Raw genomic sequence first — 18,416 nt, 5'->3', positions numbered from 1 at the left:
AACAGCCCGTGTCCGTTTCGCCGCTGCTGCTGACTGGCCGCAACACATCTCATCGACCAGGCAACCTCATTGCTCGACATCCCCCCGGTGAAGACGGTCGATTTTCCGTTCCGTTTCGTGTGTGCGTTCGGGAGTGTGTGTGTGCGTCTGTTTCAGGACGATTCGTCGCTTTGGTTTTGTCACAGGTATTGAAACTAGAAGAAAAACAAGTGGCCAACTTTGATTTGGCGGTTAGGTTTGGCAAAAGATTTATTGGAGTGCTTGGACCAATTTTTTTTTGCAGTGAAGGTCGAATGAACGTCGTTGCACAGATCGGCGCTATAAATTTGGATTATTCAATTGGCCAAAGGAAACGAGGTTTACGATTTGGTTGATGTGATGTGTTGTGACGTGCTAGACGGATCGATCTCGTCCGATAAGGAATCTTGATGGATTTACGTGATGCGTGTGTGTCGTAAAAAGGCACAGTGTGAAAATCAGTGATTGTGAAGTGCTATCCTAACGATCCTGAACTAACGGACGGAACTGTTGGTTGGAAGCGGTGTCCGACCTAAAACTGGCTTTGCCGTAGGCTGCTGTCGATTCCAATTAACGCACTAATAGTGGTTGCAGTAATGAGACTTCTATAACTATATATAAATAGGTGCAGAACGGGATGCAACATGCCAGACAGGATAATAAAATTAGTTACCGATGCGCGATTTGAATAGGTTTCTGGGAAGTGTTAAAATAAAACGTGGATTAGCGGAACTTTTGCGATTCAGGTTGTACGCCAATTAAATGTTTCTGCTGAGGCGAGTTGAATACGGACGGCGGCGACGGCGGTGGCACGTAGCAAATTGTTAAAGCAACAAGGAGGACCGCAGAAAGACTAATTTCGTTAGTCATTCCTTCTTGAGAATCGATTCCGAACTGACAAACTGTGTTTGGCTGAAGGTCAATCGATTGGTGTGGTGTGCTCGTTACGACTTCATTGAGGTGCCGCATGACGCGCCTACTAAGAGGGAGCCGCCGTCTAGTGTAGAATGATTTTATGACTGCAGATTGTATGACATCTGGCTAATGTCCCGCAGAGTTTTCACGCCTCGGTTATAATTTTTTTGGTGTTGACTGTGAGGTCTAAAGAAATAAAAAAATGTTCGATTGAAATTTCTCACTCTGTGGGAACTTTTTCAAAGGATTTAATTACCTTGTACTAAAAAATTGTTTTAGTCGTTACACAACCGCTTCAAGCATTACTGACTTTTTTGACTGTAGTTGACCATGGTTTTTTTTGTATTCTGCCCAGAATTCATAACTCTTCATCGAAGTTCCCTTCTAAAAAACTAGGAGTGGGTAATGCCCGGGACGTAACCGCGGTGTTGACGTAGGACTAAACTTGGGCATATCATATGACATTCATGGATAATTTGAGCCAATGCACTTTTTGAATGAATGTTTACTGGAAATTTCATGTCGAATGAGATTGCCACATTCACTGATTTTCTAGGACTTGCAAAAACCTTCGGGTTTGTAGATTAATTTGATAAACATTTGCTTATATGAATCACTGGTAAATGTATACAAGAATTGACAGGCGCAAACTCAATTCAAGTTATTAAATGGAACTTTCTAATTCAATTCTTTCTCCATTATGTTTTCATCCTAAAAAGAACGGTTTGTAGATAACTATGTTTGGTGATACCAGACGAGAATCCTTGCTAACGATTCGAACCTTGCCCGAATTCGCTTCTACTGCTTACATACACGAACATTCCCCTTTTGCAGCTCACATCGAATGAGCATTGTATGTCGGAATGCGATCTCTTTTATAAACTTCTTAGTGCAGATGGTAGTCCATCCCTTTGTGCGACAAATGAAAATATTTTCATCATTCGTTTTGGCGTGGCATTCGCTTAGTAGCAGGGTTGCCACATTCACTAATGTTCTAGAAAGATTTGCATTGTAGATTAATTCGATAAACATTGGTTTATATGTGTCATTGATAAAGTACAGCAGACTTGACAGGCGCAAACTCAATCCAAGTTATTAAAAGGAGCTTTCTAAATAAATTCTTTCTCCATTATATTTTCATCCTAATAAGAACGGTTTGCAGATAACTATTTTTGGTGATACCAGACGAGTACATACACCAGATGCGTACATGCACGAACATTCCCCTTTCGCAGCTCACATCGAATGAGCATTGTATGTCGGAATGCGATCTCTTTTATAAACTTCTTAGTGCAGATGGTAGTCCATCCCTTTGTGCGACAAATGAAAATATTTTCATCATTCTTTTTGGCGTGGCATTCGCTTAGTAGCAGGGTTTCCACATTCACTAATGTTCTAGAAAGATTTGCAAAAACCACCATTCAAAGCACGGCTAATTAATGCTTTTACAAAATCATTTCTATCAAAATTTACGGTAAAATCTACGGAATCTACTACACAATTGTTTCAATTATTTCCCAACAAATCGCGCAAAAATCTGTTCCGTACAGCACAGCGCAAATAATTGACGTTGGAAAACAAATCGGCAACTTCAGCTGCCAAACACTTAGAAACGATCGAAGCATTTTTCCGTTAATATCACTTTTCTGACTCAAATTGTTGTAGGTATTTTATTGCTTCCGTCCAATTGGTCAGTTTATTGGTTTTATCGCACATTTTTCGGATATTATTATAGAAAATAACTAACCCGATAAGAGGGAAGTTATTTTCCAAAGCACGAAATGGAAATTTCAATTGTAATTCTTCTGAGAACGATTTTGTGGTCCTAATAAGGACCGTTTGTTGTGAATATTATTTCGCCGTTTCCCGCTCGGCATGATGATTATTCGCTTGGCATGGATAGCGCACAGATTGGTATTTTCCAACAAACTAACCAGGCAGGCCTCGCTGGCTTCTTAAAGGGTCATTACGGCTGAGCTCCGGAAGAGTAGGTTTTGAAATTCTGTGCAATCTCACGGACCAGGCACTGGAAGAGCAGCTTGCGAATTAGTAACTCTGTCCACTTCTGAGAGCAATGAATTTCACGCAGGGCGACGACTGTTCTTGGTTGGCAGCGATAAGGCAGTAGCTATGATTTGGTTGGTGGTCAAAATGCAGCTTCTCGTTGAGCAGCACACGTACGTGTGTTCTGCTCTGTGGCTTACACACGTCTGGCTTTAAGAAAAACTGTGACACCCATATTTATAGGTTTTAGCATTAATGTTGATTCGCATTAAAAGTAGTTTTTGAACTTTTTAAACAAGTTTTACATAGCAAACAAGGTATCAATAGCAAGCGTTGAACGTTTTCCTTTCGATTTATGAAACAAAATTAGTAATTCCTTTAGTAGGAGAAAAGTTATTAGAGTTCAAAGTGTACGTAACGCATCCGTTTTGAAAATTTTGAAATGACACCCAGTATAGTAAAGAAAGACGTAAGTCCTACGTCAAAATCAGACGCTTCATTCTTCTATTCAAACAAAAATAGTCGCAGTTTTGTTCCTGTGTGCAACACAACAAAAACTCCTCCACACCCGAAGGCACACACTCGTACACATTGCTGATGTCCCCTCAAGCGGATCGCCACGCCATTCACGTTCAACGCACTTGCTGCCCACTTGCCAGTGCAGTACACGGTCGGTGTTTCGATTCTTCCTCCCCCTTACGAGCGCATTACTCCTGCGGATAAATTAAAAGCTTATTAAATTCAAAACAACACTCTAAATCAAGACGGCTGAACCGAAGGTGCTCGCATTTCTCCGCATGCGACTTGTTAAACTTAACAAATACCACCGACACCTTTACGCCGTCATGTCTTGTAACATAACCGCCGCCGTACCGTAGATAGCTAAGGGGAAAAATCAACAAACCGTATCGAAGCAACTCTTTTTTCGCTTCTTCGTAAATGCACTCACATTACCTCTAGCTTCCCATTCCATTCCAGTGCATATTAATGAGCTAACATTCGGTTGGAAACTACTCCGTTGCCGCCCCGGCAATGACTTCCAGCGGGAGTAGTCGAGCGAGGTTTGAGTTAACGCAAATATTTGACCGATTACCGGTGGTTTCGGTTGAATGTTATGCCGAAAAGTGGAGCCGAACTTTTTCACTAACCTCACTTTTGTAACCGTTGCTCTGTAATTGACGTTTGGTTTGTTGTTTTTAGCGAGTTTCGCTCAATCAATGACGAACTTAAGCAGTAAGCGTCAGCGAGAACCGCATCCAAATTTCAAACCGAAACGGTACTTCCCGTACGAGGATGAGGAGGCCAATTGTAAAAGTGCCTTCTTTTAACACACTATAGCATGAAAATGCTTTACTTTCCGACAGTTTCCGATGGATCGGAACAGTTGTTTTGCCGGTATACACTGATAAAAATAATAGTTAAACATAACATACTTCCATGTTTGAATTAGTAGAAAGCACTTATGTTAAAATAGAAACCCGATCAAAATCTGTGTCGGCTATTTTTGAAATGTATTTCCGATCAGCTGTCAACTCGATAGTAACACTTGGCATATCTGACACAAAGTAGGTACCGAACTACATTTTAATGAGTCGGTATTTTTTTTTACAACTCGAAATAGAATGATACAACAAACATTCACTCTTACTTCGAAAGAAATACTTTTAACCTGATCTACACTACTAATAAAACACTCAGCAAAAAACTATTTTTCTTCTGGATGTTTTGAACCTTTCAATTTTACCAATGTTGTTTTTTTGCGTGTACGAACGCGATAAAATATACAAACAGAAATCTTGCTAACACAGCAGACCGTTTTTTTTTCGCGAGAGCTACTTATTGTTTGAAACTATCTTACAAAAGTTGGGTAAACTTTCACAATGGCTATTTTCCACTTGTTTCGAAACATTTTTTTTCGTCATCTGACAAACCGCTATCGATAAAGGTGTATTTTTCTGGGTTCCTTTGATTGTAAACAACGGTTTTGTTATCTGCGCTTGGGAAGCAGATTAGCGCATTACAAATGGTTTTTTTGTACTAAATAGTTAACCATAACCTCAAAATATCATATGTTAGAGAAATATATTTTGCAGAATAAGTTACGTTATTAGGTTCTTTACTGACAAAGTTAACCTCATTTTTCTTGACAGTTCGATTGTACTGTTTACATGGACTTAGAAAAATTTGTGGACGACTAGATTCGCTCGAAGCAAATCGTAAAGAAGTTTTCTAAGTCCATGTAAACAGTACAAGCGAACTGTCAAAAATGAACACTCAGTTCATTTGTGACGTCACCGTAAAGTATTCAATAGGATTATTGGAATGCGATCTGATTGATGTAGTATAAAAGTTGATCAACTACAGTGCTAAGAGTTTCTTATCTATTTTTCCATCATCTTGTTCCAAATTTAAAAAAGAAAAACAAGTAAAACAAACCGCGTGGAAAAAAACAAAAACATTTTTCTTCCCATTTAGCTGTGTTGATATGTGTCCGAATGGATTATCTGGTCTCCTCATTTCCGCGTGACTGATTGATTGGCTGACTGTGGCTGTCTGTAGGTATACATACAGACCAAAAGTGGAAAAGTGCGTGAAAGGAAAACAAGCAAAAACCGGGTGAAAAGTGCAAGACAAAATATTTATTTTTGCAAAAAAAAAAGCGAATTACTTTCGACGGTTTGTGCGCGCATACCTTGTTATTGTTGTTGGCCGTGTGCGCCGAGAAAGGCACAAGATCGTTGCAGCTGGTGGATACGGCATAGTGAAGCAGACCGGAGCCGGTATGGGGTATTTGCAGGATTTGCAGCTTAAGGTAAGAGTGTATGCACAGTTATCGCATTATAAGCAAATTAGCCGTAAATTGCGTTACCTGAACGACGCTAAATCTCGATATGATTTTGCTAAAATTAGTTATGTTGAACCGGTCAATTGACGGGGAGGTGGCAATCAAAATCATTTCCACATCAACTTTTGAATAAGGCTATTAAGATTTGTGAACAAACTTTTGTTTTGCTGATTTCTCTTAATTTGTTATAATTTCAACACAGAAGATTCTACCAAGGGTAAAGATGTTGATTCATGTGTATCTTTCATTAAATTCTCGACAGCGGAATAATGAGCGAAATAAGTTTGTTTACAAAAATTTCAGTAGCTCTTTTGAAGAATTGGTATTGATTTCAAACATGCATAAGGATGAAATTGCGCAAAATTCGACATGGGTATTAATCGAGATGCATTATAGTATAGGTGTTCACATTCGTCATGTTTGAGTATGTTGGTTTGTTGCTAGTGAAATTAATCATGGCGGCCCAGGACCGCGAAGCACATAATCAAAAAATCGACCAATCGAAACGAAGCTTGTAAGCACGTGGTAAAAATAAGTATGGCGTCCGGGATCGCAAAAGAGCAAATGTTTACATCACTAACCAATCAGAATGAAGTATGAGACCACGTGCTTCTGTTTTATTCTTGTTTGCCCGAAAAAAGTGACAGCTGATGCACACATAGAAAAAAAATGTGTACACCTGTATACACCTCGGGTATTAATTGACACGGGTACTAACAGATACTTAAAAGTCTTTAGCTTTGGTAATTAGAATGCACAAACGGCTCTTCCACTGCTCTGCAACCAACGTCAATGCTGTAGATGTCGTCCGCAAAACCAAAAACCATGTGAGATCTCATGATGGTTCCGATCCTTTGCACAACAGATCTTCCTATAGTACCTACGTAAAACAATAGATTAGAGTACACCATCCTACTTTAATCCTTCTACCGCCATAAACAGTTATTTTGATGCTCAGTTTTTACCCTTCCAGTGTAATACAAATCAGCTCAATCAGTTTTGTTTGCAAGACATGTTCAAACATTCACTGCAGGATAACCATCTGGTCCATAGTTGATCGTCTTCATTCAAACCCACTTTGATATTCAACAACAAAGCATTCTGTCTGCTAAACAGAACACGGGAGAGTGAGTTCCGTATAGTTGCGGCTCTCCATGTAAATAGATTATCCTGATCACACGAAAAAAAATCCGTTCATAAATTCATGAAAACAAGATCACGATTTCGGGAACTGAAGGATTTACGAAAACCGTGACCAAGTTCTTGAAATTATGAATAATAAACGTCGTATTCATGAAACTATTTGTGTTTCCAAAAAACTAGTTCGCGTCGAATATATACTTGGCGTTACATTCGAATGTTTGGTTGCGTTACTGTGGTTGTTTCCAGGACATGTTTAGTTTTTTGTTGTGATCCTTGTTCACAATTTGGAAATACACAGCCGACAGTTAAACGATGTTCATGATTGCAGGAGCTTATTCGCGATTTTTGTGATTTCTCATCAAGTTACCGTGATATTTTATTCATGAGTTTGCTATCGGATTTCTGTCAGAGTGGCGTAATTTATGTACATAATTGCAGGATCTTAGTCACGATTTTCGTAATTTCTATTCCGTGGTATTTTGATCATGAGTAGAGTCATTCATGCTCATGATTTCAGAATACTAGTCACGATTTTTGTGTAAGTAATGTGATTTATATTCATGATTTCAGGATATCTGTCAGGATTTTCATAATTTCTATTCACGTTATCGTGATGTTTTAGTCACGAGTAGAGTTGTTTATGTCCATGAATTCAGGATCTCTGTCACGATTTTTTGATATTTTGATGAAGAGTAATGTGTTTTATTACACGGGTGCGTTTCGGCTTCGCCTCATCAGAAACCGACACTAACTTTTTGTCGGAATAGATTAGCGCCGGCTTGACGCAAATCCCTTAAAACTAAAACACACTTTGTGTTTCAATCGAACGACTGATCAAACGTGATGTCCCGTCCGAGCAGAAGCTCTGTTAATGCCGATGAGACACAGTGAAGCCGAAATTTGTCTTGGCTTGGCAGGCCTATGCGAAAGCACTATGCGTGTAACAAATAAGGATTTGTGCCCTTCAAGTGCAAAGACTGGTTTTACCAAAAAAAACTCGCCCTAGTGAGAAATTTTGGTGTTTACCCAATTTTCCTCCTTAGGGTATATGTGTTTTATATTTATAATTTCAGGATCTTAGTCCCGATTTTCGTAATTTTTATTCACGTTATCGTGATATGTTAGTCACGAGTAGAATGATTTATGTTCATGGTTTTAGTCACGATTTTTAATATTTTGTCACGAATAGTATGATTTATGTTCTCGATTTTAGGGTCTTAGTCACGATTTTCGTAATTTATTTGCACGTTGTCATATTTTATTCTAGAGCTTTCGAATTTGACACGTGGAGTGATGTGACTGATGTTCATGACATCAGCAGTTTTATTAAGATATTCGTAATTTCTCTTCGCCTTATCGCGATCTGTTATTTTTTGGTTATTATCGGTTAACTAACAGAACCAAAAATATGTACAAACTTAACAGTACACACTCGTTCAAAATAACTAAAAAAATTTGTCCAGGCGCTCAAATTTATAAGAAGTGTAGGTAGCAGAGTTAAAAATATTCAATTTCATTGAATGAAAATTGATCATATTCAGCCGCATTCATTCAGTTACGCAGCTGAAAACGTCAAACGATCAAACCGCCCATTCATCCATGTAGATTTTCATTCGGCTCCGATTATTACACGAAGCGACCGTGCAGCAACGAATCAAATCCATCAAAGTAGGCCCTGGCACAATGCAAGCGAAGATGATTGTTGTTTCATATGCTTTATCAGCATTTGAAAACATTTTCCTAAATAATTAGTGTAATGAACATATTGGACGATATTCAACTGAATGAATAAGATGGATAGTTGAATGAATATTTTTTCTATTCACCGCGAGTCGCAACAGGTTCATTTTCAGTCGTCAAAAAAGAGCTTCGATTATTTTTAACTCTGGTAGGTAGTGATCGTAATACGAGAACTTTCTCCTCCAAAGTAACCATAAGAAATAAGACATTGCACAACATTGGCCATAAATTTGCCCCAATGTTGCTTTGACACTCTATTGTAGCATTTACAATACACTAAAGCTCCATATTTGCATCATAAATGCATACCGGTACAGCCGAAATATAGCGTTATCACTTGCTCTGTATACGTATATAAAGCTGATATAACGTGTACATGCTTCAAGGATACAAATGCATTTAGTGCCATTATAGAGCAAAAATAAAGCCGATATAAAGCTATCCCAATGCTGTGGGTTTATTCGTTATGCAACTCCTCTTGAAATTTATATTCGACATATTTCATTTCATTCGACCACATTCAATATACCGTAGACCGCAAACAGCAGCGCACTTGACATGAGGGACGGGGCAAGCTACCTCTGTTCGAGACATACTGAAGTTAACTTTCATCAAACATTCATATCGTGGGAGAGCGAAATTTCGCTAAGGATATTTATTACAATGCATTAGAATGGTTCTAAACAGTATTTTTATATTCGTCCTTTTTGTTCATCATACCGAAAAGGAAACAATAAAAATAAAAATTGCGGCCAATTCAAGCTTTATAATAGCACGACTAGTGCCAATATGAAGTTTTCAAATTTGGAACTATATAATGTGCTCGCTCAAAACGTGTGACTGTTTGAATTTTAGTGTCTAACTGGTACCATTTTAGTGCATTTTAGTTGGTGTTTGTTACGGACGAGGAGAATCCGAACCACTATACAATTAAACTTTTCAGGCGCTTCTAGTTTGGTAGCCGATCGTTTCTTTAAAGTAGATGGTTGGTCCCTTTTTACGGGGAAGTTTCAGAGAGAAGGCAGCGCTTCTTTTCCTTTTAGCACCAAGAGCCGGTACGGGAGGTACACCGTTCTTTAGGTCTGCGACATTTAATTACTCTTCGGTTAATACGCCGTCTATTTCGACGACGAGTGCCGGGATGTATACGCGATATTTTATATTAAATCATTAATCATTTACAATCGCGTTGGTCTTGTTTCTTAACCGTAAAAATCAACCAAATTTTGCACACTTTCTCATTGATGTGTATTGTTTACTCAAAGTCGTGTTTTTCGATTCAACGAAAATGGAGGTGAACCAACGCGAGTCGAGAGAACAAATTCTTTCCAAACACCTGGAATTTCCTGACCTGTCGCACCGGCAGTAGGGAAAAATGTTGAACATACACCATTCAACCGTCTCCAGAGTGTTGAAGCGGTGCCAGGAGCGGTTGACGTTGGACCACAGCAAAGGAGCTGGAAGAAAACCGGGACCGGAGAACAAAAAGACGGAGGAAAAGGTGAAGCGGATGATTAAAGCAAATCCCAACGTCTCAAGCCGTGATTTGGCTAAAAAGATCGGCATGTCGCAGAGCCACGTCCAGAATGCAAAGGAGAGAGCTGGATTACATACATACAAGGTACAGAACTTCCCAAACCGCGATGAGCGGCAACAATCGACGGCTAAAACTCGGGCACGGAAGCTCTACGAGAAGATGCTGACAAAATATGGCTGCTGTGTGATGGACGACGAAACGTATATAAAAGCCGATTTTAAGCAAATTCCGGGGTTGGAGTTTTTCACCGGCAAGAGCAAGTTCTATGTGGACGACAAATTTAAGAAGAAGAAAATGTCGAAGTTCGCCTCCAAATATCTCATTTGGCAGGCCATCTGCTCTTGCGGACAGAGGAGTAAGCCTTTCGTGACAAAGGGCACAGTAAATGGCGAGATCTTCAAATCTGAGTGCCTCGAGAAGCGCCTTTTGCCGTTCTTGCAGCAGCACGACGAAGCTCCGCTATTTTGGCCAGATTTGACATCATGCCACTATTCTAAAAGTGTCCTGGAGTGGTATGAGGCAAATTCTGTCCATTTTGTTCTAAAGGACATGAATCCGCCAAACTGTCCGGAGCTGCGCCCGGTGGAACAGTACTGGGCAATGATGAAGCGGGAACTTCAAAAGAGCAAGAAGACAGTCAAAGACGAGAAGGACAAGTTAAGAAAATAGAAAAAACTGAGAAACTGGTACCGGATGACACTGTAAAGACTTTGATAGAGGGCATCAAGCGAAAATTCAATTTTACACTCAAGGCTCCATCGATTAACTTTTCTTTTGATTTTTGAAGTAAATATATGTATAAAACTACCCTAAAATTTTGGTTTGATTTTAAACATTATAAGAAAATTGGTATGACATTTTCGGTGTCGCAATAATTTCGTGTTCGCCCTTTTGTTTGGTAACCGATCGTTTCTTTAAAGTAGATGGTTGGTCCCTTTTTACGGGGAAGTTTCAGAGAGAAGGCAGCGCTTCTTTTTCTTTTAGCACCAAGAGTCGGTACGGGAGGTACATCGTTCCTTAGGTCTGCGACATTTAATTACTCTTCGGTTAATACGCCGTCTATTTCGACGACGAGTGCCGGAATGTATACGCGATATTTTATATTAAATCATGAATCATTTACAATCGCGTTGGTCTTGTTTCTTAACCGTACGCTAGTCAAATTAGAGGCCACAGATTTATAAATTTGTGACACTTTTAGAGATTTTCCTTTATGCTGGATATAGACCATGAATCGATTGTCTGGGCGGACGTTATCTCGTCGAACACGCGAAACATTATAGCATCGGAAAGAGAAATAAAATCGGAATTGAATCTAAAATTTGGCTATACACTTCTAGCGTAAAATTCGCATTGGAGTTCTCCCTTGTAAAAGTCGATAAACAATCTTCAACCGATTTTTACAGAGTAGTTTTTAGTCGACCTCTAGGGTCAACTGTTGTTACGGCATTTAATTAGCAAGGGACTGGAAAATTAAGTATATTTTTTCCATATTAAGAGCCATAGTACTCAAGAGAGAGCAAGGAGTTGAAGGGAGAAAGTTTAGAAAAGCGTGGAAAGGGTCATATGAGCAAGCTTAGAGTTTACCGGCGACTTAACCCTTTGTGTGCTACCGTAGGAGTCAGGATCTTTTGGCATTAGAAATGCGAATCACCCGAGTCTACGGCATGTCCGGACAAGCGTAAAGTAACTTGTTACTTCACTCTGTCGGAACCGACGAATTGAATTCGTTTGTGAGACAAAGGCAGTGATCCAATGCCAATTCACTAATCACGATATGGATAAAAAAGTTTTTTTGCCTTTCTCATATAAAGAAAGGCTATGCAATCACTCCAAAAATCGATTTTCCAACCGAGGCCTGAAGGGCCGAGTGACATATACCATTCGATTCAGTTCGTCGAAATCGCAAAATGTCTGTGTGTGTGCGTATGTATGTGTGTATGTATATGTGTGTCAAATAAAGTCACTCAATTTTCTCAGAGATGGCTGAACCGATTTGCACAAACTTATCTGAAAGATATAACGCTCCCATAAGACGCTATTGAATTTTTAGTTGATCGGACTTCCGGTTCCGGAGTTACGGGTTGAAGAGTGCGGTAACACAGCAATTCCCCATACAAACTGGTAATCCTATGATGTCCGAATGATATATACCTATTCAAATACGTTCAACATTACTTGGATTTGCGGGTCTAGATCACTAATGACCAATCAAAGAAGCTTTGACCACATTGACTACCTATGACGGTTCTTGATGCCCCCGGGGAACTCGCCACGCTCCTGAGCTAATATCACACATATTCTCTAGCAACCTCTTTACCGATTTTTACAAACTTGAATTCACACGAAAGTTATAATACTCCCATTGACTGCTATTGAATTTCATTTGGTTCTGACTTTTGGTTTCGGAGTTACAGGTTGGTTATTGCGGTCACATAGGAATTTCCCATAAAAACCGGTACAATCGTAATACCACATAGGTGAAAAATCTATTGAAATGCACATCAAATTACTTCAATTCGCAGACCTACATCACTGATGGCGATTATTGGAACACATTGTCCACTATGGATAATTCCGGAAGTTCCGGCTTCCGGACATATTCCAGAACTAAAGCCACTTCGATGATAACTGGACCAATTTTGACTATCCTAGTCTCAAACGGAAGGTATAATATGCAGTTGGCATTAGGTGGATTAAAACAGGTTTTTTTTCTGATGAAATCGAGGGGAACGACACTCCGCGATTTGTTGATGAAATGAATTTATAATTTAAAATTCTGATTGGATTGATAAAGATTGGCATTGATTTCTTCGGAGTGGATTTGCATTTCCAACATCGCTTGATAATGGTTTAGAATGGCCGTGGATTGTTTTGAAATGTGTCATGAAAAAACTAATAAATTGCTTGGAATTCTAGTTTTGAACGCTTCAGTGCTCGATTAAATCAAAACAAAACATTGCCAGTAGCATAACTGCAGGAACAAATAAAAACAAAAACATAAATGTTGTTGCCAAAATTATTAAAAAATTTGAACATAGACTATAAAGAGTTGCCAGTTATATTAAATTGGTCGGAATTCGAGCAGAATTGGATTTAGATTAGATAGATTTGCTGTGATTTCTTCGATTTTTTAGCAATATTCGACTTGATAGAAAATTGTTTAAATTTTCTAGAATTACCGGAAAATACTTATTCATGCAAAATTGAACGGAATATAAAAAATTATACTGAAGTGACTTTCCCCTCGGGTGAAATATAAAAAAACTGGATATAAAGTTGGTTCGAGCCAGGTTAGTTTTTTAACCGCTAGTTTTTACCTTGGAATTTGTCTTTCTCAAAAGAACAGAACGCGTGGAAAAATTGTAAAACAAATCGCCTCAAATTTCACATACCAAGCTGAATGAATGACAACAGACAAAGCCTAGGGTGGAACAATGAGTTAAATCCACAAAAGAATTTGATCAATCATCGTCGTCAAAAGCCTGAATCTATCCGCTAGGACAGCCCTTTCAAGAAGCGAAAAAAACACCGGAGGTTAAGTCTCGGGAATAGGAAAGAGAGATTGGCCACGGCACGGTGCGGTAGAAATAAAAACCGTTAATCATTGAGCAGAAACTGATATGGTGCTTCTGTGTGGGGAGCATGGGTAAACGGAGAAAATGACGAGCTAAACAGCGTTCATCAGATACGCAATGCAATCAAACTGCGCGCTGGTTCAAAGTCGAACTTTGGCCGGATTAAGGGTGTCTCGTAAATTCAGGGTTTGATCACAATTTTTATCAGCTAACATGTTAGAAATTAGTAGAATATACAGTCAATAGAAGACGGTTATATTGTTTGGAACAGGAATTTTTTGCAGTATGTACTGAATTTTCTGGTGTGAGTTATCGGTTTATCCAAACCCATGAACCAAGAATTACTACATGCTTCAGCAGACTCACTGTAGTTTGCAAATGTCACTTGAAATCTCAATCAGACAACGAATTGCAGAAGTACTACACGGTTAAATAAAACAACCTGCAGAATAAGTTCTTTTAACTTACTTTTGAGTTGTGCATCGCTTTCGCACTTATTAGCAGGGCAGGAAATATTCGAACCGAACCTATGTTCGAATACTTTCAAAGCGCGAAGCTTTGCGTTACTGGTTCGTATTCACAAGCTTCGCATCACAATCGCTTACCATCGTAATTGCGGACATTTGGGCGATACTTTTGCATGCTCTTCGGCGAGGACAAAGGAAGCTTCTTGTTTATTTCATTGATGTTCGGAAAGATATGTAAAAGCTTTTGCGTAGTTTTCGACGAACACGAGCTAAGCTCTTGGTTCGTGTGATCGATATTTTTGAAACAGTTACACGGAGCTTCGAAGCGATGTTCGCGAACACAAAAGAAAGATTACCTCGAAGTATTTCCGAATCGCGAACACCGAAGGATTATATCAATTTAGCATCGCGAGGGCCATCGCTAACATGTTCGCCGGACGATATTAGTTTTCTTTATTCAAATACCTACCTACTAGTTATGCAAAAAAAAGTATATTCTAGACAGAGGCCTTGTATTAAGGGTGGAATAGGTGAAAAATAATTGTGACAATGTGTAGCTTATGGATGCTGGGGTTAACTGAAAAGTGACGTAACAAGTTTATTTAAGATACCCTACTGATATATTACCAGTAGGGATAAAATCAAGATTTCGTGACAGGGCGGGGATAAATTTTCAAATGAAATAAATTAGGGCTAGAAAATGAAGTTAAACACAATGTACACAACGTATTGAGTGGCTCGCTTATCTTAGTCATGTTCCTATGTCAGTTTCTTGAGGATCCAGTTATGTCAGTTTCTTGAGGATAAAGATATCGATATCCATTCAAAGGAAAAAAATCGATTATCAGTTAAATAAATAACGTCATGATGTGTATGATGAATCCTAGAAATAAATAGGGAATGTCAATAAACTCGACCATTCCCGATTCATATTTGGCAGTTCTGGTCGTTTTGTAAATCTTGTTTTCGACTAATAGTAAAACCATTTTGATTCAGAAATATGTTTTAGAAGGGCGCATGTTTTTTAGTGCACTTATTTAAAAAAACGCTTTGAATTCATCTACCAGTGTGATGAGACATTTTTATAACTGTTTTCGAATATTATATCGGTTGAGAACTTTTAGAACATGATGTTTCGAGAAATTTTGAAAGTGAAATTAAATCAGTTGTAAAGTTATAGAAAATAGCCTTTTAAAATGAACGGACAATCGAATTATTACTAATACTTTATGAATACATTATCTAAGTTCTTCATTCAATGCAATATGTATGCAAAAAGTTAAAAACTGGATTTCCCTTGAGAACTGGGCCAAAAAATCGAAAAAAATGTGTTGGAGATCCGAGAACTAGAACAGAAATTGTAACCCTTGGACCTCTGAAGTGCATGCGTACAAAATGCTATAGTCTAATGTTTATTTTCATTCATTTCATTTAATAATTTTCAGTTGAGCAATTCTGTCGCAAACTGCATTGTGGAGCGAGGGTCATAACTTCATAAATTTAAGTGTTCCTATTAATTTAGTACACTCTCTTTAACATAAACTACTCCAACGAATGAACGAATGGGAGTAGGTTCGATAAATTTTGAAAGAAGCCGTTAAATCAACCACTTAAGGGATTACACCACCGCAAAATTAAAAAAAAAATCGAAATTGATCTTGATTGATTTTATTATTCCATATCAACATTTGAATAGGGCTAATAAGATTTGTGAACAAACTTTTGTTTTGCTGATTTCTCTTAATTTGTTATCATTTCAACACAGAAAACATTTGAAATCGATTCTACCAAGGGCAAAGATGTTGATTCATGTGTATTTTTCATAAAATTCAACTCTGTAGCGGAAAAATGAGCGAAATAAGTTTGTTTACAAAAGTCTCATTAGCCCTTTTGAAGAATTACTATTGTATTGATCTTAAATATGGGTCTTCAAAATAATATATCAAAATATGGAATGCGACAAAAAGCAAATAATAATGGAAAGACAGTATTCGAAAAGTTCGAGTTTAGAACGACTTTCATTCTACTTGGAGTTATTTATTTCGCTTCTCATTTTCCGAGATTTCCCTTACATAAAGCATTTCGGCTATAACTGATTCAAAAAAAAAAATACGGGGGGCCCTAAAGATTTCTTTCTTTTATTTTTTATTAGTAAAAGTCAAATAAGGGAAGATTACATCATGGAGAAGATAAACCAAATTTTGTCCTTTTCAGAATTGTTTTTGGATTTCCAACAAAAAAAATCACTAGAACATTGTTTGTAAGTTCTTTGCGTTTCTCCATCAGTAATTAGTTAACAAATACAATACAAACAAGTTGGAATATCCTTCTCATTATTTATCACAAAACACATGTACAGGAGTCAGGAAATAAATTTCATAAAAGTGGAACATGTAATAAGTTTGACACTTCATTTATTAAGTGAACAGATTCTGTCGAAAATGTTTGAAAATAAATATTTTGTCTCTTGTGATTAGGTAATCAACCAATAAACTTATAAAACAATATTATAAAAATCATTTGGAAGCTTTCCTCTTGGTTTGGTACAGATGCCAAGAAATTATAATTCAATTAATGACAATAATAATGGATTCAAGTATGTAGGTATTTGTTAATAAATTCATTTGGTAAAATTAAAAATAACGTTTAACACCCAAATCATCGCATATTATTGAGTGAATATGACTAGCCGATTTAGGAATGTTGCGCAAGAACGTTAGAAACCGCAACAAGTTGAAAACAAAGGCCAACGGACTACGCCTAACTACCCCTCAGTGAATACAAATAACTGAAGTTCGCCGTCTAACTGAACTCGGACGTCAGCAGTGAGATTCCATCCGAAAATTGTTCTTTTTAGGAAGAATTTGTTTTAGATAGGGAGATTATTAAGAGAGGGGTAATGGTTTTAGCGTTAAAAAACACTATTTGCGATTTTTTTAGAAATTTGGGCGAAGCGAATTGATCAAAACTTTTGTACATTATAATGTATCATTTCATCCAAAAGAGTCATTTCACCAAAAAACATTTTTTCACGCTGAAACCCTTACCCCCTTAAACATACTTTATACATCTTCACCTAAACTCCTTGGCAGGGAAAATATACTCCGATTGAAGAAGAAAAGACGAGTTTGCAATCAAAGTAGCTAGTAAACATAATTGTATTCCGAAAAAAAGAATTTGAATTTCACTACCACTACGCTCATTCAAACTCGTGGCTCATAAATTGGTAAGGTATGCGACGCACCTAATCCCTAAATCCTAAATTATAATCTTAAAATAATCCATTTTATTTATACTCAAAATAAGATTTAAAGTTTATGATTTTAAGACAGATAGTCACGTAGCGTACATGTTCGCGGTGGCCTCATGATGCTGATGCTTGAAGCGATATAAAACTTCGATGTTCGCGATTCTCAAATAAACGAGGCATTCGCTTTATATGTGTTCACCGAATATCGCTTCGAAACTCTGTGGAAATGTTCCAAAAACGCAAAAACCACGAGCCAAGAGCTTACCTCGTGTTCGACGATGTGTGCTTCTAAGGTTAATGTGAACTTTTTCGAACATTGTAAAGAGCGAACTAGATGCGAAGCTCGCTTCGTCCGAGCAGAGATAAGTTTTACCCCTAAATGTTCGCAGCGATTGTGTCAAACTCATCGATTGCATGTGGTATGCTGGAGAAGGTGCTTCGTGAAGCTTCGAACAGCAATCAATTCATTTTTCGAAATTTTCCTGCCCTGCTTATTAGTGTTGTCAAAAACAAAAAGAGAGATTCGACTCAGTCGAGGTCTTCCGTGGAGGAAGGTACTTTTGAGTTGTTTGGGGTGAACTCAAAATTAGGTAAATTCAACTTAAATTTGAGTATCAAAAACCTATCAATGAGTTGTAATTTTTGCCGTGGTTAAATGGAAACTACCTTCAACACGGTTTACCTAATTTTAAGTTCCCCCACGATACCACGAGATTGAGTCAAAGGAACTCAATTTTAGGTAGTTTTTAGTTTCCGTGTAGATGATGTGATGTGGGCGCCTATACCATCTTTCCCAGTCAAAAAAGGGCGGACGGGGATGTAAGTAGATATCAACTATGTAAAGCACTTGTCAGTTTGGAAGCTGAATTTTCTTCAGTTTTTAAACAATATGAGAGGGACTTCCTCTATGAAAAAATAA

The 18,416-nt window shown here is 38.0% G+C and overlaps 1 protein-coding gene across 5 annotated transcripts in view; it reads left to right on the top strand.

Moving 5' to 3' along the window:
* LOC131686941 (rhophilin-2) overlaps positions 1-18,416 on the top strand; it is a 166,105-nt gene that overhangs the window by 84,296 nt on the left and 63,393 nt on the right. The window contains exons 1-2 of one of the 5 annotated variants that reach the window (XM_058970992.1): positions 56-185; positions 5,413-5,749. The exons of 3 other annotated variants lie outside the window; for them this stretch is intronic. In XM_058970992.1, coding sequence (XP_058826975.1) covers positions 5,720-5,749 — 30 coding nt within the window. In that variant the 5' untranslated portion in view covers positions 56-185; positions 5,413-5,719. Of the gene's footprint in view, positions 1-55; positions 186-5,395; positions 5,750-18,416 lie in introns of those variants that run through there. One more of the 5 variants, XM_058970997.1, reaches the window with a different exon arrangement.

Source organism: Topomyia yanbarensis, chromosome 1 (genome assembly GCF_030247195.1).
Source record: "Topomyia yanbarensis strain Yona2022 chromosome 1, ASM3024719v1, whole genome shotgun sequence".
Taxonomy (NCBI): Eukaryota; Metazoa; Arthropoda; class Insecta; order Diptera; family Culicidae; genus Topomyia; species Topomyia yanbarensis.
The sequence above is the reverse complement of the archived record's forward strand: the minus strand, read 5'-3'. Positions and strand labels throughout refer to the sequence as shown.